The 24,261-nt window shown below is 39.5% G+C and overlaps 1 protein-coding gene across 1 annotated transcript in view; it reads left to right on the top strand.

The window, feature by feature from the left end:
- zgc:77784 (uncharacterized protein LOC402947 homolog) overlaps positions 1–24,261 on the top strand; it is a 57,055-nt gene that overhangs the window by 7,033 nt on the left and 25,761 nt on the right. The window contains exons 2-8 of the mRNA XM_040130105.1: positions 3,331–3,657; positions 14,988–15,145; positions 17,402–17,522; positions 17,621–17,759; positions 19,845–19,972; positions 20,591–20,602; positions 24,100–24,224. Of these exons, the coding sequence (XP_039986039.1) occupies positions 3,331–3,657; positions 14,988–15,145; positions 17,402–17,522; positions 17,621–17,759; positions 19,845–19,972; positions 20,591–20,602; positions 24,100–24,224 (1,010 nt within the window). The remainder of the gene's footprint in view (positions 1–3,330; positions 3,658–14,987; positions 15,146–17,401; positions 17,523–17,620; positions 17,760–19,844; positions 19,973–20,590; positions 20,603–24,099; positions 24,225–24,261) is intronic.

Here is a 24,261-nt window from a genome sequence, read left to right as displayed (position 1 = left end):
CATTGTATGTTTCAACCAGTTTCCTATTATTCCATCCCTATTTATATTTATACATGATAAATATAGTCAATTGTTGTTTGCTCCCCATGTTAATTATTATTCACAGAAATTTAAAGATTTCAGGCGAACAAAATGAACTTAAAAAAAACTGTAATTGTATATAGTCTCACAGGATAACATACTGCTGAATAAACTGTAAAAGAATGTACAATATGGGAGATATAGGATCAGTCTACGTCTGACTGGCCATTACTTCTCTGAACATACATGATATTCACCATTCTCATCAACTTTGTTTCCAGCCACAACAGGCAGCTGTTTTCAGCAAAAAAAAAAGCTCTAAAAACTGCCTGATCAAAAACAGAGCTAAAAGGAGAGTGAAGTAAAGCCATGTCTGGAGCATTACAAAGAACCAATACCAAAATTCATTTTCTTTGTAATATGATCAGTGTGTGCTATAAATGTCAGGTGAGAGTCCATCCATAAACCCTCAATATTTAATCTGATTAACTTTCTGAAGCGATGTACCATTTTTATGAAACAAAGTCAGAGAGTCAGATCTAGAGTTTAGGTCCTGTCTTTTACCAAAGATTGCTGTATAAGCTTTAGTTTTATTGAACACTAATTTTGTTGGCTGACAACCAGTTTTGTAAAATGTTAAAATAAAATTGCAGTTAAAGGGACATTCCACTGATTTTAGTCATGGTTATCAGTTTACCCGACATGAGCCTGTGACAACAGCTGTATAATTTCTCGGCTTAGGAGGATATAACCCACATAATGTCAAAGTGATATATATACTGTGTTACAAACTTGGGGCATGGAGTTTTCATGTCATATTGACTTTACCGTAATAACCAGTGTCTGACTGTAAAAACTGTGGCTTTTCCAACAAAGTCCTCCAACCTAAACAACCATGAAGGTCGTTTGTCCCTACACTCTGATAGACTGTTGAATATGCCACAGATAAACTGTGCCGAAAAATAAATAACTAACCCCTTTATATTTTCGACAATGATATGGTAAACGTTTGGTTAGGTTTAGGCACAAAAAACAACTTTGGTAGGTTTAGGGAAAGATCACACGACCTCTAGATGTCGCCTAACAATAAAACATATCTGTTGGTGGTAATAAGCTGCTTGCACCAACAACCAATATCCAACACAGTGCTTAATAATACCGAAATGCTTCAAAAAACAAACTAAACAAACAAACATGGATGCCTCTTATTAGCCAAACTCCCATCATTCAAAGTAACAAAACCCAAATGGATTGGGCTTTATTGTCATTGTACGGTATTATTAATCCTCATACAACTACACAGCTGTCTTGTATTGTCCAATGACGTGAATGTTCGCTAGTCGTTAACATGGGAATCTTTCCCATTTCAGTCCCACATGACATGATCCAGGAAGAGTTGTTCATCATCATTTCCTACGTTTTAGCTCAAATACCTTGAAATAAAAATAAGGGTATCTTGGCTTCTGCTGCATCAATTTGGACCATTTTCTTTTCTAATCTGTGTCTCGCAAATCTCCCATTTTCATTGGAAATGCAATACTGAACCACTGGAGTGCTTCTTTTCAACTCTCTCGGCATTTTGTTTTTCTGATAAAATTCAGTTATGACTGAGGAGGAAGGGAGCTCGGTGTGATGTAACTGTATTACATGAGTTGGGATTTGAAACTGCCTCCGAATCCTTTTTGCGTGCTTTAAAAACACAGTTCACCACCAGGACATTGCCAGGTTTTAGAGACACTTCTTCAAAATCCAAATAATTTTCCTGTGGACAAACCGAGTCAGATGTGTCAATATGTACCCTTCACAGATACCATGCAGATTATATATATTTATGTATGTATATGTATGAATGGTGTGTTTTTATATATATATATATGTATATATATAAATGCTGTGACTGATTGGTGTATAATCTAGAGGAAAGCACATTATGACATCCTAAATTGTCACCTTACAGGCACATAGCATGAAATGATTTATGGTACACTTGTTCTCCTTCTGTAAACAAAGTGTATTTTTACGTCCTGACTAACAGGAGGTGCTATGGCACATTTTATCGGCTCAATTAGTATTCGTGCACATCCTGCATTAGTGTTTTGAGCTGTCCTGGTTTGTGACCCCGGGGTGTTAGCTTAGAGCGCTCATATTGCTCTTTAGATGTTTACTTCAGGTTTACGCCATGATGGCGACTCCTGGCCTGCGGGGATCAAATCAGTTCATGAAAAGACATAAATCTGCTTACAGCTGAAAAGTGAGGGTTTATCCTGATGCCTCAGATTTAAGTATAATGTAGTGGCAGCATGTGCAACAACATGTGTGTCATTAGGTTACTCCTGACTGCTCTTCTCCAATGATAATGGAGGACTTTCATGCAGTCTAGATTATGTGCTGAAAATAATTCCCCAGACAGAGTAGCGTGATAATCAGTGGCACAGTGACCATTTCATTTCCTTATTTTTTTATTTTATTTTATTTTTTTGAGAGTGAGGGAGAGACCATCTGTTCCTCAGAACCAAACTAAAAGCATCAGCCTTGTGAATTATTCATTTTTCTAACTGTAAAACACTGTGAGAGACATTTGGTCTTGGTCTAAAAGCTTACCTTAGGTCTTGAAGCAGTGTGGCTTTCCCTCACAGCCAAGGGAAGACAGTAATGGATCCCCTGAGAAAGGGATATGGGAGTTATCTGTATCTCTCTGCCTCGTCCATTCTCTCAGCTTGGATCTCGTTCTCCTTAAATGCATAGGTTTTCCTGTCTTATTCTCACCTTTCCACCAACTATCATCTCTGCCAATGCAACAATCCTGACTGACACAGAGATTGTCCATTACCATATCACATGGGTGATTGCATCCTCAGTACAGGTGGTGTCTTTTGTGAGATGACTATATATATATATATATATATATATATATATATATATATATATATATATATACACACACACACACACACATCCAGAAATATATATATGTATATTTAGGAAGGCAACAGCAACCGCTGTGTTTTGCTTTTGGCAGAATATCAAACGAACATATGGATATTACAGGTTGTTAATGGAATATGTGATGTCTTGCCCTGAATTCAGAGTCAACCTTCAAAGTGAGATTAACAATTATTTGCTGCTTCGCTACACACACATTTATCCAACACACAGTCCCCGTCTCTGTCTGGCATCTCCAAGGACAGACATTTTTGCCTTTTAAATGGCCTTGTTGCTGTCTGTACTGTCACAAAGAGATTATGTGTTTTCATGAATGGTAGATGGTCAGCCTCATGGATGACATCTCTCCACGTCTCCACGTCACAGGGTCACGGGCACGGTTTGAGGACAGCACACCTCGGATAGTGGAGGACCCCTCAGATTTGGTCGTCTCCAAGGGGGAGCCTGCCACCCTCAACTGCAAGGCAGAGGGCCGACCCACTCCCAATATTGAGTGGTATAAAGACGGTGAGCGCGTGGAGACCGACAAAGATGACCCCCGCTCTCACCGCATGCTCCTGCCCAGTGGCTCCCTCTTCTTCCTGCGCATCGTACATGGACGACGGAGCAAACCAGATGAAGGCGTCTACACCTGTGTGGCCCGCAACTACCTGGGAGAGGCCATTAGCCGTAACGCTTCACTGGAAGTTGCCAGTAAGGCTCTGTGTTGTTGATCATTGTCCCAAAAGTGTGTGTTTGTTCTTCAGCACTATATGTTGATGTGTGTGTGTGTGTGTGTGTGTGTGTGTGTGTGTGTGTGTGTGTGTGTGTGTGTAGAGTATAAAGATGCTCCGCAGTGTGTCCTAGATTCTTTTTGCAGTCGTCTGGCAGCTTTATGGAGGTCCACTGGAGAGTTGGCCGCTTAAAAATAATGACATGAAACAACCAGACTGTAGGAAACCACCCCAAAAACGATGGTGGTATAGGTGGAGATAAATTCAGCAAGAAGTGCTGGCCTGTGGATTTGTTCCAACTTTTTGCTTACTGTGATTATAAAGGAATGTATTTTGTCTTTAGTCCATTGTTTTCTTGTATGGGGTCTTTAAATGCAGCTTTAGAAGAGTTAGCTCAGCGACCATAAACAACATTTTGGGGACTGTAAAGGTAACATGAATTTGATAAAAATGTATGTTTTGTGTAGGTGTCATGTGAAATGGGGCACCTCTGTGGCTTTGGTGTTTAACAGCTGTTGAAGTTCTCTCCCTAATTTCCTCTTATATTTCTACTTAATCTAATAGGGGCAAAAAGAAGCCCAATTAATAAATACAATAATATAAATAGCTTTAAAGCTGTCTCTTCCTGGTATTAGAGGCTGTAAAGTGAAACAATTCTCTGGAATGACACTATAAAAGTTTCCTTACTACAATAACTCTGGTTGTCCATTCTCATATTTTTGTCCAATATAAGTATTGATCAGAACTACCTTTAACTTAGGAATGCCCCCGGTCAAATACACTGTATAGGCATGGGTGCCAATACTGACCAGAGTAAGTGGACTCGTTATCTGCCATGGTGTGACCGACTCACATTAAATACGTTTTTGTAATTGTCATTGTGAAATTAAAGGTTTCGGCAACCAGTAATAATTGTTCTGTTTTAAGCACCAAAACATGCCTGGCTGCATGTTAACTTGCATTAAAAACGAATTAAATGAATGTATGATACACAGATTTTAAATTTGGGAAATATGATAGTGTAGACTAGTAATAGACTGGTACTGGATTGGTTTCTGGTTTTGGCAGATACCCTGAATTGAGGTAAAGGAATCAGGATCAGGAGATGAAATGTTTGATGAGTGCATCCCTAACTTAACGCACCACTGCTTTTGAGAGGTTTGGGAAGCACATGCTCTGACAAGGTCTAACCGTAGAAGAGTGCGATCCTCCAACAGCTTTCCCAAACGCTTCAGTTTGACAGAAAAAAAAGGAACTCAAACACTTATCTTTACTATGCAGTTCACTACAACAGCTACAGGGATTTCCAGGGGACTACTTTCCGTGTTTGCTTTCGGTCCGACTCAATTACAAGGGCTTGAGATGATTTCTGATAAACTGAAGTGTTTTGGAAAACTGTAGGAGGCTTGTGCTTCTTGCCCTAATCAGTATCTTTGTTGCTAGAGTCTGAGTTTCACAAATATTTATAATGGAAGTGGAGAGTGAAATGTTATCATGACTAATGGAGAAAAACACCCAGGCTGACAAATGCCAGAATTTCCCTTTAAATGACTTCTTCCTGCTTGACCCTCATGTCCAAATTAATGATGATATTTTGAGGAAATTTTCCTGTTCATTAATATTTTTCACTAAAAACAGTGAAACATCTCTTAGCTATATTTGCTGGTGCTCATGCCTGGAGTAAGACGACAAGATACAGTATGCTATACTATCAGTTATGTTGGGTACAGTTATGTTATGTTAAGTACATTTACTACAGTAGTGTGAGTGATGTACTGTATGAATTTCCATTTTATGATACTTAGGTGTATACTCCACTACATTTTAGAGGTAAATATTGTACTTTTACTACACAATTATTTGACAGCTTCAGGTACTAGTTACTTCACAAATAGACATTTTTGCATTAAAAAAATATGAAGAACTTTATAATTATTATAATTTTGAGGTTTGGACTGTTGGTTGGACAAAACAAGCATTGTGGAAGTTTTCGATTTGAGGTATGGGTAATTGCAACGGCATTTTCGCACTATTTTCAGAATTTTTACAAACCTCTCAATCAATCAATACATCAAGAAAATAACCAGCCAATTAATCCATAGTGAAAATAATCGCTGGTTGCAGCCCTATATAAGATATTTATACATTAGCTCCACTTCAACCAAATTACAACATTAAAATGCTGTTGTATAGAAGATGTAATAATAAATAATGTAATGATGTAATTTATATTATTGTCACCTTCACGGGGACCATTTGTCTGCATTGAGTACTTTTAGTTGTAATACTTTAAGAACATTTTCCTTAGTACTTCCTCGATCACTGGCTGGTACAGCCATGTTGAATGTTTACGGAGATAGAATAGACACTGTCACTGACACCTCCACCCTGGCAGCCAGATATTCATCACATCACCTGAGAGTCACCGCGCTGTGTGTACCAGGAAGAACATGTGTGTGAGCACAGCATGTATAGCTGTGTTTTCTTTGTATAGAAATGTTGCTGAAGAGTGCGACAGGGGAGGATGGGCTTTCTCATATCTTGGCGAGGGCACTGAAGTAAAAAAGCTCCTGCTCGGAACCGTGTCTGTTATTTCCCTCCTTGGTCCAGGACACGTGCCGTTGTCTTCCATCCCTCCCTTGAGCCAGTGTGGTTCAGCCCTGGGCCGAACTGCAGCTCTCGTTGGCGTGAGGAAATGGATTAGTCAGTGGGTTGATTAGGGGAAGGAGAATAACAGATTAGCAAGGTCGATTTGTCCTCATTAAAAAAAAACACACACAAAACAGCAATTTGAGCACGGTCTTATCTTCCACCGTATTGAGGCTCCCTTGCTGACAGTGTGTGTAAGTGCTCATGGCTGGTTGACCTCATCTGTAGCTCGTGTCCAAAAATAGGGACAGCCTCCTCAGATATACTGTATATAGGGAACCATAAGCAGCTGCAACTAATAGAAAATATCCAAGCTGGGAGAAGATATGATGTGTATACTGTCACGCTGCCTCTTTTAAATTGCTGGTAATGAAATTTAGCTTTGTGTGGAGCAGCAGATTACGGTCCAGTCATATTGGTAAAGGGATGATTCACCTGCAGGCACTGAGTGACTAACGGTATTAGTAAGTGCCTGTTTTGTTCTAATCTCGCTGCCTGTGGCTAGCGAGGGAATATGCTAAAACAGCATGGTGGTGGTCTTAGACTCCCCCTCCCCTGTGTCTGAGGTTGTGCTGACTGTGGGGTAAATAGTGACCCAATTAGCTCTGGCAGAGAAGTGGGGGGGGGGTATGCAGTGTTAATGAGGGGGCCAGTTTTAAGCTGGTGGTCTTGCAGAAATGTGTGTGCGTGTGTCGGTGGTGGCTGTGTGTGAGGCAGGAGTCTTGAGAGACAACAGGTGGGAGGAGGAAGAGCTTTAAACTCCCACTGAGCTGTAATTAATACCAATGCATCTGTTTGACTGTTAGCACAGCGCTGAGTAGGGCACAGGCACTAACCTGGTTTTAACCACATTAATTACACATTAATTGCCAGTGAATGATGCATAATGTATTGTGCTGCATGACTAAGACTTTTCTCTGCAGTGTACTTACAGGCTTGTACTTCACTCATTCTATCCATGTTAAGCCGGAATTGCATCTGTGGAGATACACGTCTCTGGCCCGTGGCCCGTGAGTCACATTGCTCTCGCGGCATTACAGCCCAGTTCACAGTCAAGAGCGATATCAGAGCTGAAACACGCTGAGTGAATGCCAGGCGCTTATATGAACGACGCTACTGACCATTGTCATAACTGTGTTTTTCACAGGTATAGGTTTAAAAATTTGTTTGAGTTGCAAGTAGTCGTGTAAATTTCAGTTAACATACAAGGCTGGGATATGTGTATGTTCTGGAAGCATTAGTGATTAGCTTTGGGCGATTAGCATTAGTGGTTCACAGGCTAATATAAGTATTAGGGATTATCATAGGTATTAATTAACTGTCAGAGTCAGTATATTACAGTAAAATGTTTAGTTAATGCCTACCAATCCCAGCAGTTCATGTGGTGTGATATTATGGCTTTTACTATGACTTATGAACCGTGTTTTGTGTATTTAGACTGTGTAAAAGTTAAGAATATCGCTAGTAAACTGGCAGTAAGCTAGGAGAAATAAACCTGTCCTGTGGAAAATTAGTCATGGAGGTTGGAAAGCTATAGGTTTGTTACCCCGCCAGCAAAGACAAGGCAACAGGGCTAGATAGGATACAGGGTACAGCTTAGTGTTCAGAGTGAGGTCTTATGAGATGTTTATAGCAGATCTATATGTTAAAGTGATTCCAGGCCTGTTTGCAGGCGAGAGAGATAGCGTAGCTGAAAGCACGTTCAGTGAATGTCACACGATGATATGAACAGTGCTGCTGACTATTTCCATAAATATGTTTTGCACAGGTAACTGCTGTAATTAAATATGCAATTAAATTGTACCAGTCCGGTACCAGTGTTTCATTCTGAGTCTGTAACACATCACCTAAATCTCAACAACATAGTGCGGACCTGGGTGGCTGATTGGTTGATCCAGCATCCTAGAAGTTTTCTCCATTTTTTATTTCAGAGTTTGGGGGCTACATTTCAGCTTAGCACCGCTACAAGTGATCTTCTACCACAGCCTAGGAAAATAAATTTGTCTTTCAAGGACCTTAATATTGTTGTCCGCCTTGTCATCTTCCCGTCCTTTTACGCTGATGAATCCAAATTCTTTCACTTTTGTTTCACAGATATAGTGGTTTGTTGACACTGTCACTGGGGCAAAATTGATTTCCATTTTGTTTTCTTCACATTGCGGGTTCCTAAACGTGACACTGCTTGCTAAAAGAAACATGCACGTCGACACCTGTGTTCATTTGTGTGCAGCCTGGAGAGGCATATTCCAACTTTAGCGGTATGCTACACACCTTCACTTTTCTTAGAGTGAAGAAACTAATGGGAATTGGGAAACTAATGATGTTGGAACACATGTGATCATATTGATTCTGTTGCCACTGACGGTGAAGCAATGAACAATGTAAAAAGCTCTGAGGCTTATCTGTACTTCCACAGTAATAAGGTTGGACATGTGTTGCTAAAGCATAACCGTGTCTATCTATAGCAGACAAAGTCATTTCAGTTCTTTTGGATTCGTCTCCTTTTGGTAGCTGATGGAAACTTTACCATTGCTGACAACAATCCCTTTTCGTTTTTGGTATATGCGCAACAAAACGGTGATTAAGCCACAGATTTAGCTTAGCTTTATCATCCAACAGTGTGTGTCCGACTAACAGTCCAAAACTCAGAAATATTCACTGATATATGGCAAAGAACAACTGCATTTCCTGACATGTGAGAAGCTGGAACCAGAGTTTTAGCATTTTTTTCTTGATCAGCTCAACAGAAAATAAACCGCCACAGGGCAGTTATTTTGAGATAGCCATGTTGAATGTTTATGCATGTAACATAGCCACTGCTACTGACCTGCGCAGGATAACAAATTTAATTTTGCTTGATTGTTGGTATAGTCATGAACAGTGCAACTTGTCTGGTAACATTTTAAGCTAATTTTAAGCTAACTTATTTTCTTTTTTAATGCTATCCAAGGCCACGTCTTCAGGTTGTCCTCCCATCCCTCTGTAGTAGAGGGCAAAGGTATGATCACATTTTCCCGTTTAAGGTGGGACAGGTTGTGTTTCCAGATACTGTACTTTTCCTGAAAGCTCTAAGAAAAGGGAGATAATAGAAGAAAATACAGCTGAGGCAAATGCTGACTTCTTGTTTGAGTCATTGAGGTTTGTGTCAAAACATAATTCCTCAAAAGGATTCAAGATCCAAATAGATTTTGTTGTTCAGCACAGTCAGACCCTATTTAATGCACATTTGCAGTGGAAGTTGATGCGCAAGTGCTTGTTGCGAGCACCCCGAGGTCCATGAGTTATGTTTTTTTTATACCCGCTGTTGCTCCGTTCTGAGTGTGAATACCTCATAGTGAGGAGCTTGCTTTGCTCGGATGTGCCAGCGGCAGTCATTATTTTTACTCTCCCTGTTTTACCATAAGCTGCCAGTGATCGGCTGACTTGCCTGGCTGTTAAAGAACCAGAATAATGAGACAGCGGGCGTGGACTGAAGCTATTCATCCATTCTTCCAAACAGTTTTGTCTTTAAAGGAAAACAAAATTAGGAAAAACAGTAGTAGTGTCTATTTCAAAATCATGAATGCCTTCCTGTCTCATTGAGGAGACAGTCACATGGTGTGGCGGGATTAGAATAAAGTAGGACAAATAAAAATACAACTTGCTTAAAAGGCTTTAGAGCCAGATGTTCCTCTTACTCTTGATGAGGGATTATGAAGGAATCAAAGTTCTTGTTTCAGCTTTTTTCTTCTACTGCTCTACGTTCTCTTTTCACTGGAGAGAATCTGCAGATATTGATCTTGCTTGATGAATACAGTTTATACAGGTAGTTTATAAACTGTTGAAAAAAATGAATTAAAATTTCACTCTGCAATTGTGCAAATCACCACAGCTATGGTTTATGTGAGCCCTGCCAAGCCTTACTAATAATGCAGAATGTGTTGTCTTAATGCAATGTCTGTTTGCAATTGAAACATCGTTACATTTTTGGAAAGTGGAGGAATTTATGGCAAAGAGTTTTTCTCATAAAGACCACTTGCCCTGGAGTCCCTTCTAATCCCCCATCAACACAATCAGACAATGGATGGATTAAAGCAATCTCTCTTCTCTGTAGTCAAAGCCTCCATTAGCTGTGACAGGGCAGTATCATGGCAATGGGATTAGACCACCTCCCTAACGGGTTTACTGCTCTCCGAAATAAAAGAACAATAGGAGCCAGACACCGGGTCGTCTCAGGCTCTTAAAAAACGTGCACTTCCGCCGTCCTTTCACTTCTCCATCCAACCTCCTACCTGTTAGCCGTAAAAACGCAGAGCCTGGTAACTGTTCATGCATCTGTCTGGCCCACACTGTCTGCTCTGTCTGCTTCTCACACTCACTGTCACCTCATGTTTATTTCCCCCCCCCCCATCCTGTCTGTCACACTCACCCATCATGTTTCTCTCAACTTGCTGGGTATGTAAATGGTCTTTGAACTGTTGAGTAATATGCCCTGTGGCTGCTTAATTTTCAGCGAAGTCACAATCAATTACAAAAAGAGCACTGTCAACAGTATACATTAATCAGCCCCATACATGCAATAAAGTGCGAATGCAGTACATACCATTTTCAGTACACTAACAGATGGCCTTCCTGAATCTCCTGTCTGGTAAACACTATATTATTGCCATAAATGTCACTTAAAAATCAAGTGATAAATATTCTCGGGGAGATTAAGTCTCCTAATCTGGAAATCCCTGAAATATTAAAGTTATGAAAATGAATGGGTACGCTTGGAACAGAAATAATGATGAAACTGCTGAAAGTCATTTAGCCCTGCTTTGCCATTATTTAAGATCACAGAAAGGGAATATGATGATTTATGTCTGCAGAGGCCAGGTCAAACCTCAGCTGCCCCGCAGTAACCACACTCCCTGTCTGAGCCCAGTATCGATGGAGGGAGGCAAGAGCTCAGGGGCGGGTTTATTCGGCAGGCGTAGTCCTGTTATGTTTCAGAAGTTAAGTTACAGACATTACCCCCTGGGGGGGGGTCTCTCCCTGTGTTTCTGAGGAGATTGGTGGATTCTGTGGTGGGATCATCGTCACATACAAACCTTTTGGCATGGCAGGCTTAAAAGTTGGAGCAAAGTAGGATCACATTAACTTGAACACAGCTTCAAAGAAAATGTTGGAGCTCGTGTAGCACAGTGTTTGAGGGTAGTGGTGTCAGGAATATATTCTGCTCTCCAGCATGTGTTTCAACCCTCAAATGTCCCACTTTCTGAGATTCTGAGCCCGGGGACTCTGGGGCCAAATGCTAAAGGTGTGTGCGTGCATGTGCATCTGTGCCTGTGTGTATTTGTATCTGTGGGTGTATGTGTGTGCATTTCAGGGATTAGCGCTTTGCTCATAACTTTTTCACTTCAGTCACCATGGCAGTGAAACAAAGGTTTCTGTGAGCCCATCTAACCAGGCCTTACAGACGGAGGTCTAAAAATAATGCAGTGCTTTCAATTAGCCTTTCAGCTCTGCAAAGCATTTGAAACACGCAGCCAAGTGAACAGGGTTGGGGTTATTTGGTGAACCGACCTTTGGGAGCAATGTGAATGCCTTTACTGGTTTTAGTCAACCCATTTCTTTGCTATAGCTCCTGCAAAGGCTCCTTAATATTCCTGTTTTGTGAGGATCTTTAGGGTGGTTTTCCGTTTTGTGGGAGATGTCCACGCCGTATGCCTGCAAGTTCACCCAAACCTCTGGTCAGCTCCTCTGATGTGACATAATCACCTGCTCTGAGATGTATTATAGTGTTTGACTATGAATAAGAATTAAAATATCACTGCAGCATAATGAGAAATTTAATAATGTCAAATCGGTTAGAAGTTCCGAAAGAGTCTTAAAATTTTGTAAAGACTCTCACTTCTCCTTAGCCCTACTGTCATGGCATTCAAAAAAAAAAAAAAGAAAAGAAAAAATACCATTATCCCCGGTGGTTGAGAGTAAACCTCCATTTCATTTCAATAATGTTCAGTTTAAGAAGGCAAGTAGTGTGTGATTGATTAACCCGTATCACAGAGCGAGTTAAAGAATGCACGGATTGCCGTCATTCAGACCTGATGGAAAACTGTCTGCCACCTCACTAAGTTTAGGAAGTATTAATAGCCATTTACTCAAGACAACTAAGGCCATCAAATGAGAGTGAGTAATGATTTTCCATCTTTAAATAGCTGTGATAAAGTCAGCGCAGATGAGATTTTATTCAAACCTAGCGGGTGTGAATACTGATATTGCATTAAAGGCCAGGGCTGCCATGTTGACACAGACCTGTCAGGCGAATTGGTGGATAAGTAATGTGGCATAGATTTAGTTATAGTACTCAGAGTAATTGGCTTAGAACTAAGTGCTTAGTTAAATTAATATAAAGTGGATTACAGTAATACCAACTGAGATTACACCACTTGATTGTTCACTAGTTACTCTTTCTACATATGTCAAGCCCTCTGTTCTAGCATGCCAAATGTTCAGTTAATGACAATGTTTGAAATTCGTAGTAATTTTTTAAACAATGGGTCTTCAATTTAACAAGAGAAATAATAATAATTAACAGAAATAAACCAAGGCAGACATCTAGCTGAAGACCGGGTTAAGACTGGCTAAAATGACAATTGTCACTAGGAAAATTTATCAACTTTAGCTAGCGTAAACTATTCCTAACTTTTCAACCTGGTTGAAGGCTTCGTCTCCAGCTGACTTTTCTGACAAAAAAAACCTGAAAAAAAGTCTTAAATGTGCACCTGGTGGTTGCATACATGATTTAATTGTAATTCTGAGAATTCACATAGAAAAGGAAATAAAGAAACAGCATTGTGTATTCAGGATATTTAGCCCCACTACTACTGCTTGATAACTAAAAATTTGAATACAATTTAATTTTGGAGGGAGGGAGGTTCTGTGCTCTTGACTTTTACAGGAGGATTTTCTTATGGTATATACTAACGTTCCTTTTTTTTTTTCATGCTAATGTTACTTTTGTGGGGGTGTGTGCTGCCGCCTTTGCTGGACAATTTCAGATAATTTCTTACCATTTTGTTGAGCTTACTTTGTATATAATTTCAGTTAGCATAATCATTTCAGCTAGCAAAGGTTTCTCACTTCAATACCATGTGTCATGTTTGCCAGCGAGAGCTGACAAGCTAACACAGCAGAGTATTTTCTACCCTTGCTGTGTGCGCATGCTAGATTTTTTTGAATGAAGAACAATTGATGAATTAAACAAAACTATCTAACAATCTAAGTTTCGCTGGAGCTACTGGAGTGTACACACAACTCTAAACTCTGTTATTGTAGCATCTTAGCTCCCACTTTGCATAACATAACCTGTAACCTCACAATATAATGTAGTTAACAAACTGGCCCTGTTGCCTTTGGAAGTGAGTTTGGCTACTCCCGAAGGTAGTAAGCTAGTTAGCTTGGCTGGGAATGCTCACGTTTGCAACTTACACTAGAGGAGATAAACACACAGTTTGATACATTCCTTTGAGTTTTTCTCTTGAATTTTTGGTTTTGGTAAGTAATTTTAAAAAGACAGTACCGTGCAAACTCTTGATTTGACAGGCCTGCCGTGCCTACTTATGGTTGCTAAACTATGATCTGATAATTGCTTTTTGGGGGTTGGGTTAAGTGATCGTTCAGTTGATGATACAGCAGTGTGCAAGAAGGGTTAATGTTTAGTTTGTTGCCATGGACTGTAGATTGACAGAAAAGCACGTGATCTTTCATCTTTGTATCTGTGAAAGATCGCTAAAATATTCGTGAAAATGCAAAAGGAGATCGCATCGACTGATTATGCTGGAATAGTACACTTTGTTTGAGAAAAAAAGAGCATGTTGGCTGTAGCTACACAATGTGGTCAAACATGATGAGTAAAGCCCTTTGTGTGCGTATATGTTTGTTTGAAAATGTGAGCCTGTCAGCATCCAAGTATGAGTTTCCATTGTGCATGAGGTCTCATGAGAAGGTTCAAGTTCGCAGTTCACACTGAGGCTTTCATCTGTCAATCAACAGCAAGAGATTAGAGGATATCAAAGGTCGCTGTGTCAAACTTCTCATCCTGTCATCATCCACAGGGTGGCGGGATCGCAAACCTCAGGGTTGACACGGGGATAGGCTTTGGTCGTTCTGGGCTGATTTCATTCGAGTCAGGGCTGTGCTGCAGATTTGTAAGATAGTGGTTGGAGACACAATCCTTTCATTAACGCAGAGGCCATTTTTTTCTCCCTCACACATGAGCTAAATTATGAATAGGCTGTTATTTGTTTACTCCATGTTGGTCTGAGAGATGTGCATTATTCATCTGCTCTGACAGAAGAGACAGCAGAGTAGGACACAGGCCTTGGAAAACATTAAAACAGCATAGTCTAACAAGGATGTTGCCAGGGATTTGAGCAGTCATGCACATGCAAACACAATAATTGACTTTCTCTCAATACGCTTGTTTTCAGCCAACTTTCAGCAGGAAGGTGGTTCACTCAAGAAAACAAGTCTAAATGCTTTCCAAGACAAATTGGTGTTTCTTTTGATGATAGTGGTCATGTGTCTGTGCTGCTGCTCGCCAATCCGCGGGTCTGATTTCCAGTCTTTGTTTTAAATACATCAGACAGACAGGGCTTCTGAAGCTAATTAGATTTCTTTGTGTTTTCATCTTAGTCCTGCGAGATGATTTCCGGCAGGCCCCGAGCGATGTGGTGGTGGCTGCTGGCGAGCCTGCTGTGTTAGAGTGTGTGCCTCCACGTGGCCACCCTGAACCCACCGTGTCCTGGAAACGCAACAATGTCCGAGTCAGCACCAAGGATGAACGCATCTCTGTGAGTTTACCAAAAAACACTGAGTAAGGACTCTCAAGGTTCTGTTTCAAAATAATGAGTAAATACAAAGATAGCTCATAAACTTTGCTGGACCCTCTGGTGGCCCCAGCTTTGCAAGCTCATGTTGTTGTTAACTTATATTAAATTGTAGCTGATATCACAACATTTTCCAATATAACTTAGAGTTTATGTCTAAAGGCTAAATCCGTATGAAATGACGCACAAAACTACTACAGTGTTTTTGTGCCATTGAACAATTTTAATCAGTATCAGTAAAAGTGTCACATAACTTCTGTGAAGTGTTGGAAAAATGTATGTGGTTTGTAAATGTAGATAGGCTGACAATTAACGCAGTAGGTGTGGTTATATTCCGTATTTCTGTTTTCTCATTATTTATAAACCCCATGAAAAGACCAAAATCAACAATGAACGGAACCCACTAGCAAGTATTGCTTCTGTAGCCAATGCCTAGCATAACTTATTTGTCTGTGTGGTAGACCTCCATTGTTGTTCAGAAACTATTAAAAATACATCAGTGAACCATACTGTTACACTGGGCTCCTTTTTTTAAAAAAAGAACACAGCCTCTGTAGTTTATTTTGAGTTGATCCCACATACACTGTCCTGTTCCTTTAGATACTCTATAGCACCAAATCTTGATAATTTCTCAGTTGAGAGTAGTCCCCAGCAAATGCATTATTTACTCCCATTTGGTAATGTTTGCTAAAGTCTACAGTGCCCAGCTGTTTCAGGAAGTTATTTAGCTTTTTTTTTTTTTAAATAAATAAATAAATAAAAGAATTTTTATTTGTATTTGTCACCAGTTTTTAAAAGATTTACATCCTTTGCTGAGATCAGTAGACAGGGTAGACAGGTTGTAAAGCATTGAGATACGGACTAAAGCATTGTTGGTTTTGGTCTTTTCATGGGATTTGTTGACCGTAACAAAAATATGCAATAGAATATCGCCATCCTTATCTTTTAAGTGGGAAATGTGTCTACATGGTCAAACAGTAGCTAGAATTAATTAATTTTTAAAAAGTACTACAACAACTGTAATCTAAAGCATCAATTGTAGGAGTCTTTCTCAAGGGCTTCTTTATAAAGCCAACATTTACTACCAACATTCTGCGGTCCAGGAGAAAAGCTTAGATACCCATTTACAATGACAATGTTTCAGAATGTTTCAATAGCCCATAATTCAACCCAGGCGCCTCGGTTTTCTTTGGACTAAAAAATGTCCCTGATTCTGCTGTCACATTTTTTCTCTCCTCTCATGTGTAAAATCAACAGCTGGACACAATCTCCGGTGGTTTTTGACAGGCATTTTTTAAAATGTAGAAAACCACATATGAAGCTGACGGAAGACAGTTTTTACCTCGGTACAGAAGCAGTGGTGGAAAAAGTATTTAAATCTTTTACTTAAAGTAAAACAAACAATACCACGCTGTACAAATACGTCATTACAAGTGCAAATACTTAATTCAAAATGTTACTTAAGTGAAACTGCGTAAGTGTCATTGGCAGGATGAGCTTAAATATAAAAAACAAAAGTACACAATGCACAAAATTGCCCCCTGTGAGTGTTACAATACTAAATATCATATTATAGTCTCACTGTTACTGATGCATTAAAGCATCCGTAGCATATTACTGTAGTTGGTTGAGGTGGAGCTAATTTTTTTGCAATTTTATTTACTGTTAGGTAGTTTCATTTGTAATAATATATCATATGTTATAAGGCAATCATGTATTTTGTAAGTAAAATATATACAAAAGCAGATGGACTTGCTTGAAGCTCTTGAAGACATTTTACCTCTCATCCGAAAGGCTTCTTCAGTTCTAAACGGACTGGTGGAGAGTCCAGGCATTTAACCTCTCGCAGGGTCATTACCACCTCCAGAGTCGTTGAGGTCAACTAGTAACTATAGTTGTGAAATAAAAGTCAGAAGTAGAATATTTGAACTGTAGTGGAGTAGAAGTATAAATTAACATAAAATCAAAATATTCAAGTAAAGTTGGATAAATGCTTGAGTAAATGTACGTAGTTACATTCCACCACCTTCCAAAAGTAATGACTCATGCAGTGTTTTGAAAATGAAGGCTTAATGATTTATAACAATGCAATGTTATCCAAATGTGGATAATTTTTCCATTAAAGGCTGGGATGATAGCACTGAGTTGTATCTATCTGGTGTCTTCATTCAGGACACCCTGAAGTCGAATCTCTCGAGCTGTCACTTTGCTGTTTTTCAGATGCGTGGGGGCAAATTGATGATCTCTCACACCAGAAAGAGCGACGCTGGCATGTATGTTTGTGTGGGCACAAATATGGTTGGAGAGAGGGACAGCGATCCTGCAGAGCTGGTGGTGTACGGTGAGTTCCGGATATTCATGCAGTAAGTGTTTGTGCAGCAGTATCACATCTTTTAAGTAGCATAAGACATGTTTGAAACTTTCTCCTTCCTACTGCAGAGCGTCCGGTGTTGGTACGAAGGCCGGTGAACCAGGTGGTCATGGAGGAAGAGACAGTTGACTTCCTGTGTGAGGTCCATGGAGATCCTGCTCCCACTGTGCGCTGGCGCCGAGAGGAAGGAGAGCTTCCCCGCGGGAGGTGAGAGTCACGGACATGAACACAGACAAATAGAGTCAGACTGGTGATGCACATACAACATCTTCTGAGGCTGAATAAGAACTACGGCTTTACCAGGGACGGGTCGTGTCTTGGAATATTAGCTTATGTGACCCAGAAAACATACGTGGAGTAATTGTTCATTAATTCACGTCTTTCTATCAGTCTGCTAATAAAAATTCATAAATTGAAGAGACCGAAGAGGATTCATCAGTTGGCAGAATCCTCCTGTGGCCAGTCTTCCATCTAAACTCAGTAAAATGTACAGTATATTTAGCTAAGCCTATTAAATAATTACAAACTTTTTCTTCGCTTTCCAACATTATATTAATACTATAGAACTCGCATAGAACTAATTACTTATACATTACAGCCAAGAATTATGTTTTTGGGTTAAAAAAGGCTGTTTTACACTCTATGTCGAGCTGAAGATTTACATTTTACGTGTTCCATCATTTATTTTTTTATTATAATTAATTAATGAAGATGGTTTTGTGTGTTTGAGTATATTGTCCCATTATGGTGCTCACACTGACGTCAGATTTAATGTCCTAGAAGAACAGTGTGGCAATAATTAAATGTAACAAGGATAGATTTAGTACTGATTGAGTGGTTATTCTTACAAAGGACTTGTAAGCCATTTTTGGAAACACACTTACACCAGATAGATAGCAGTCTCATGTCTGTATGCTAAGTTTGAAGCTACAGCCAGCAGCTTGTTAGGCTAGTTTAGCATAAAGACTGGAAATGGGGAAACAGCAGTAGCTTCATATTAATCATACATACATGAGCATATATTTGCTTTTTTGCTGAGAGTTAGATGAGATGCCAGACACCAGTCTCATATCTGTATGTTAAATTTGACGCCGCTGACAACAGCCAATTAGCATAGTTTAGCATAAAGAGTGGAAAGAGGGGGAAACAGCTAACCTGGCTCTGTCCAAATGTAACAAAATCCGCCCAGAAGCACCTCTAAGCACCTGCTCACCAATGGACACGTTAAATATTGTTTGTTTAATCCGTGCAAAAACTGGACTGTAAAAAGGACATTTTACTGGTAGACCTCTGACATTATGTAAAATTCAAAATATGGACTTTTAATTGGTTAAATATTTTTTAATTACTTAATTACTTAACGTTATAAACAGATGAGAATTACTGACAAAATGTGATGTTTAATAAATCAGTGCATTTAGTAAATAATTCTAGGCCTTATTGGTTTTTCTCAGTACTGTTCATATTTTGGCTGGTGAGACTGCGAAACAGGTATTAAATTAGATTCTCTGTGGTATTAAAGGTCTTGAAAAGTCTTAAATTGAGCTTGGTGGTACGCTGAAGAAACCTTTTACAAAGATGATTACCTTTGTAGCGAGATTGTAAAGTGCTGGTGAGCCCACATATCAGACAGTTATCAGGAAGCTAATGTATAAATGTATTGAACCGTCTTGCCAAAACCTGCCCCAAATACAGGTACATCGGAGTCATGGTGAGTTTATTCGTCCACTTTGAGAACAGCTAATGCAATTGTTGTTTTTCATGGTTGTTAAGGACTATATTATGTTCTGTCTTTTATCTTTTTATTGTTTTATCTTTTTCTTCTATGGTGTATGAGTCCCTGAAATAAAGTGAATTAAACTGATTTGATTCATTATGTGCCTCACATAGACGAAGACAGCTCAATTAGCCTTCCGTACTGTGGATGTACTCGGTAATTTAAATAATTCTGCTCTGCAGAGTCTTCAGTTAAGAAATAAAATGTTGTTTCTCCAAAATCAAGCGAGACGGGGTTCTGATTGATTTTCAGCTGTTTCAAGAATTTTCCAAGAACCAGTGGCACCTATTTATCCAAGGAAGACAGACACATTGTTCTATTCATTTCAAGAAAATGTCACCTGACTCGCAAAAAATCCCTTCAGCAGGCTGATTGACAAGGAAAGAAATGATATTATCTTGTACCACTGGTAGATTTTTCCTCACTCTGTGTAGATTAGTATGGCCGTTTGTGTTTTTTTTTGCTATGCTTCTCCGTTACATCTTTCATTAGCTCTCTCTCTTTCTCATTCCCAGGTTTGAAATCCGTAACGGCAACAGTCTCCGCTTGTTCCGTGTGAAAGAGCAGGATGAAGGGACATACACCTGCACATCTGAGAACAGTGTGGGCAAGACAGAGGCCTCAGCCATGTTGCAGGTCCATGGTAAGAAACACGTCATGCATACTGTATACGAGCACACACACACACACATACTTAAGCATGCATAAAAAAGCTCTCATACATAAGGTAACACACGGTCACATGGCAGCAGCATCATACAAAAGCCTGTTCCCATTTCCTGTGCAATGCTCTCCTTTTTATACCAGTGTTTCTTTGTGAGTCCCTGTCCACTAGTGCTGCCAGGAGCTTATGCTAACCCGTATGGATTACGCCATTTGACAGATGTTTCGGAGATGTGTGCTTTAACTCACTGCCAGAGAGCAGTCCCAGTATTAATAAGACATGACTCTCTCCCTCTCTCTTCCTGCCTTTTTATCTCCCCCCTCTCGCCAACTCGCTCTCTCTGCCCCTTTTTTTCCTCTCACTGTCTGTGTGTCTTGGTTTAAATTGTCTCAGATGACTTCATCCACTAATGCTTTTATCAGTGTAAATGAAATCCAAACTGAGCAGTTTTCCATTCACTCTTCTTCTTTCTTTTTTTTTTTTTTTTTTTGCTCTTTTCCATGCTATCACCAGCTTTGTTTTGTAGCTCAGCGTTTCATCCACCTCATTAATTTTCCATCTCTCTCCATCATGTTTCAAACCCAATCATCATTCCAGTTGGCCCGTTCCGTAAGTTCACTTTCCATCCAATTCTTCTCTAAAAAGACATTTGTGTTGTGCTCAGTTATTTTCTGTATGGTTTTCTTAATGGCTTTTAAATCAACAATCGATGCCCAATGGTGTGAATAAGTTCCTCCATTAGGTACTGATATGTTGACAACATGCCTGTTGCTGCAGTCGGGCATTAAGTAAGCCTCAGACACAGTGACTTAATGTGCACCAGATTAAGGACTCCAATCAAATACACATCTGCTGTGTCCAGGGGAATGTGTCGAGATAGTGAGACACAGTCTAAATCCCTCCCTCATTTGTAGCCACAGTAGTTTATAATGCAGCTGAAAGGTTTTTAAATACAACTCAATGCAAGTCTTTGTCTTTACTTTTGATATAAGGACATGATTTGACCTCAGGTTACATGACTGACAATTTAACCTTAAACAATTATTTCATTATTGTACTGTTATTAGTGTTATTGCTATTATCACTACTATTAATCATTTGATGGATAAACACATGTACTTTTACATACTGAACAATAATGTAGAGTTATTATTAAAGGAAAACTCCATGCACTCAGTATTGCTCTTCCATGACCTTGTGGGACATAAAAGATAGAATACAAAGAAGATAAAAAATAACGGTCTAAATCGTTGCAGCAAAGGCTGAGATATTCTGACTTTTAGTCCCCAGTATGGGTTAAGCTCCAAAAACGCTGGATCCTACATTTCCCACATCACAACTCGATTTTTTCGTTACCCCCTCCATGAATGATAAACAACCAATTCTTTCTTTCATGCCCCTAGCTCACCCAGAACTGCAGAAGACATTATACAATGCTTAAAAAGCCTGATTACTACTCCTCATAGCTATACTAACCTTCATGTATAAAATTAGTGGAGTGCCCCTTTAAGCAGTAGAAATACTACTAGTAATAGTGGTAGTAGTTTTTGTTGTAGCACATCTTGTGTTAATTTTACTATTATAATATTGTTATAATTTCCCTCCGTCCTTGGATATTTTTTTATTTTATTTGACCTTCATTTAAGCAGAAACTCTCTTCAAGTTAAAAAATCTTTATTTCAACAGGGTCCTCACCAAATAGCAAACAGAAGCAGCAAAAACACAAGGTTACTGTTACACCCTTATGTGTAACATAAAAGAGGTGCCATTTGCTCCCTGCTCCCTGAATCAAACCTTGTCCGACTAGAAAACTGCAGTTGCCTCATTTATTACGAAAGGTGTCTTAAATTACATGCCAGGAAATTTTATATTCAGCGTGTGCTCAGGCTAGACAAGCAAATATTGGATTTGGGATGCAGGAGCTAGATTAACCCGCTAAAAGAAACGTGAACAAAAAATATAGACACCTAACCCTAACTCCCTGACAGAAAATAAACAGGAGAAAATGTGCATGAAAGGAAAAGTTAAGCTAATCTTTTTGGGATATATATAAATTGTGCCTTTAAGTTTCTAAAGTTTTATTATGCTGCTTCAGTGTTGCAGCAGACAGGGCTAGCATTTGCTGGAAACTAATTTGCCTGTACCTGGCAAACAAAACTACACCAGTAACTACATGGTAAAGATTGTGCAGACCTTTGTAAATGTGTTATAAAACATGACTCACGACTTCTCACCCTGATAACCACCACAGATGCATGGGCTTCCTTGGGGACTCAGTTATTTGTACAGCTGAGACAATGAATGTATGATCTACATATAACTTGTTAATATGAAGCTATTTCACACGTCAGCTACTTATCAGCTTTCAACACAGAACATATCACATTATTTACACAAATTATAAAATCTAACATAAAGTTGCCAACAAGAAACAAAGAAAAGAGGGGCCTTGATGACAACCTAAGAGCTGTCTAAAATTAAAAAATACATGAGACCTAATCTAATGCTGAAAGACAATAAGTGCATGAGATTAGGTCTCATGTTTGTTTGAAGACAATACAGCATCTCAAAGTAAACAAAATTCACAAAAACATCATCAAAACAATTGGATGTTGATGAAAGTGTGAGACATCCTCGGGTTTTGGGAACATGCTCTCAGTGACAACATTAAGACACGACACAAATGACTCAGATTTCTTGTGTATGTGGTCTGTGTGTGTGTGTGTGTGTGTGTGTGTGTGTGTGTGTGTGTGTGTGTGTGTGTGTGTGTGTGTGTGTGTCCCTCTGTATATCCACTGATTTGTAGAGAGTATGAATCCAGGCTGGGGAAGGTCCTCATCCGACGGGATGTGTGAGCCGGTTATTCAGACGGGAGGTAGAAGGCAGTGGTCAGTGTAAATCTGCAGAGGATTCGATGATGTGGATAAGGCAGTGATCTGACCCGAGCTGGAAATTGGCAGCTCTGCCCAGACCTTTCCCAAAATAACTCTGTAAATGTCATCAGGATGACGCTGCCTTGTGCTGTGATGATTTGTTTTTTCACAGGATACAGAGGTGATGGCCCTCATTAAAGATGAGAGGGCGATGAGAGTGTGGTAATAGATAAAAAGGCTCAGAAGGTTCAAGAAAGACCTCTTATATCTTGCTGGTTAAGAGCTGATCATTGTTTTATTGAAACAGATCAGGGTTAGAAGCAGTGGTGGAAAGTAACTAAGCACATTTGCTCAAGTACTGTACTTAAGTACAGGTTTGAGGTATTTGTACTTTACTTTAGTACATAATTTTATGCCATTTTACACTTTTACTCTACTACATCTCAGCATCTAAATATTGGGTCGTTTACTTCACTACTTTGATCCGACATCTGTTGTTACTAGCTACTTCTGATAATACAGTACGGTTTTAGAATAAAAACATACATTATGATGAGCTTATAAAATACATTACATTGTTAAAGATTAAACCAGTAATTCCCAATCCTTCTGGCTTGTGACCTCTCACCGAAAAACTATATCTAGTTTGGCCTCCTTGTCACATTTCAGATTTCTTGAGGTGTTAGCAGTTTTATCAAAAAGACGTGTTTCCTCTTTAAACAACTGACATGGTTTAATTTAAATAACTGCTCAAGGCCCAAGGTAAAACAATCAAATATGTCACAAAAAAAAAAACCAACCCAAAGATAAGTCAAAAGTTATCATCTCACGACCCCTGAGGGTTAACTTGTCACCCTTTTGAGGGGCCCAACCCCGAGGTTGGGAACTACTGGACCATCACCTTACTGTGTATGATGTAGTTAAAACTAGCTCCATCTTGACCCAATAACAGTAAAATGCTGCTTACACATCCGTGGATCAGTTATCTATCTAAAATTTTGCTCATAATACTTCTGTACTTGAGTAGGATTTTAAATCTAGGACTTTTACTTGTAATGGAGTATTTTTATAGTGCTGTATTGGTGATTTTACTTAAGTAAATGAAATGAATACTTCTTCCGCCACTAGTTTAAAGGTGTTGGCTGCACAATAGAAAGACAGAATTCGAAAAGCATGAGTCTGACAAGATTTTAAATCTGTTCCTGGGTGGTGACACTTATTTTCCTCTTCCAGTACCACCTCAGATTGCCTCAAAGCCCCGAGACCAGATTACCACTCAGGGAAGGAGCATCACCTTCCGGTGCGGCACCACAGGAAACCCTCCACCTGCCATCTTCTGGCAGAAAGAGGGCAGCCAGGTAAGAGACTGGAGCGCGGAACAATACATCCTCTAAT

The sequence above is a fragment of the Xiphias gladius genome, chromosome 7 (genome assembly GCF_016859285.1).
Source record: "Xiphias gladius isolate SHS-SW01 ecotype Sanya breed wild chromosome 7, ASM1685928v1, whole genome shotgun sequence".
Classification (NCBI taxonomy): Eukaryota; Metazoa; Chordata; class Actinopteri; order Istiophoriformes; family Xiphiidae; genus Xiphias; species Xiphias gladius.
Note: the sequence above shows the minus strand (reverse complement) of the source record. Positions and strands in the feature narration are given on the sequence as shown.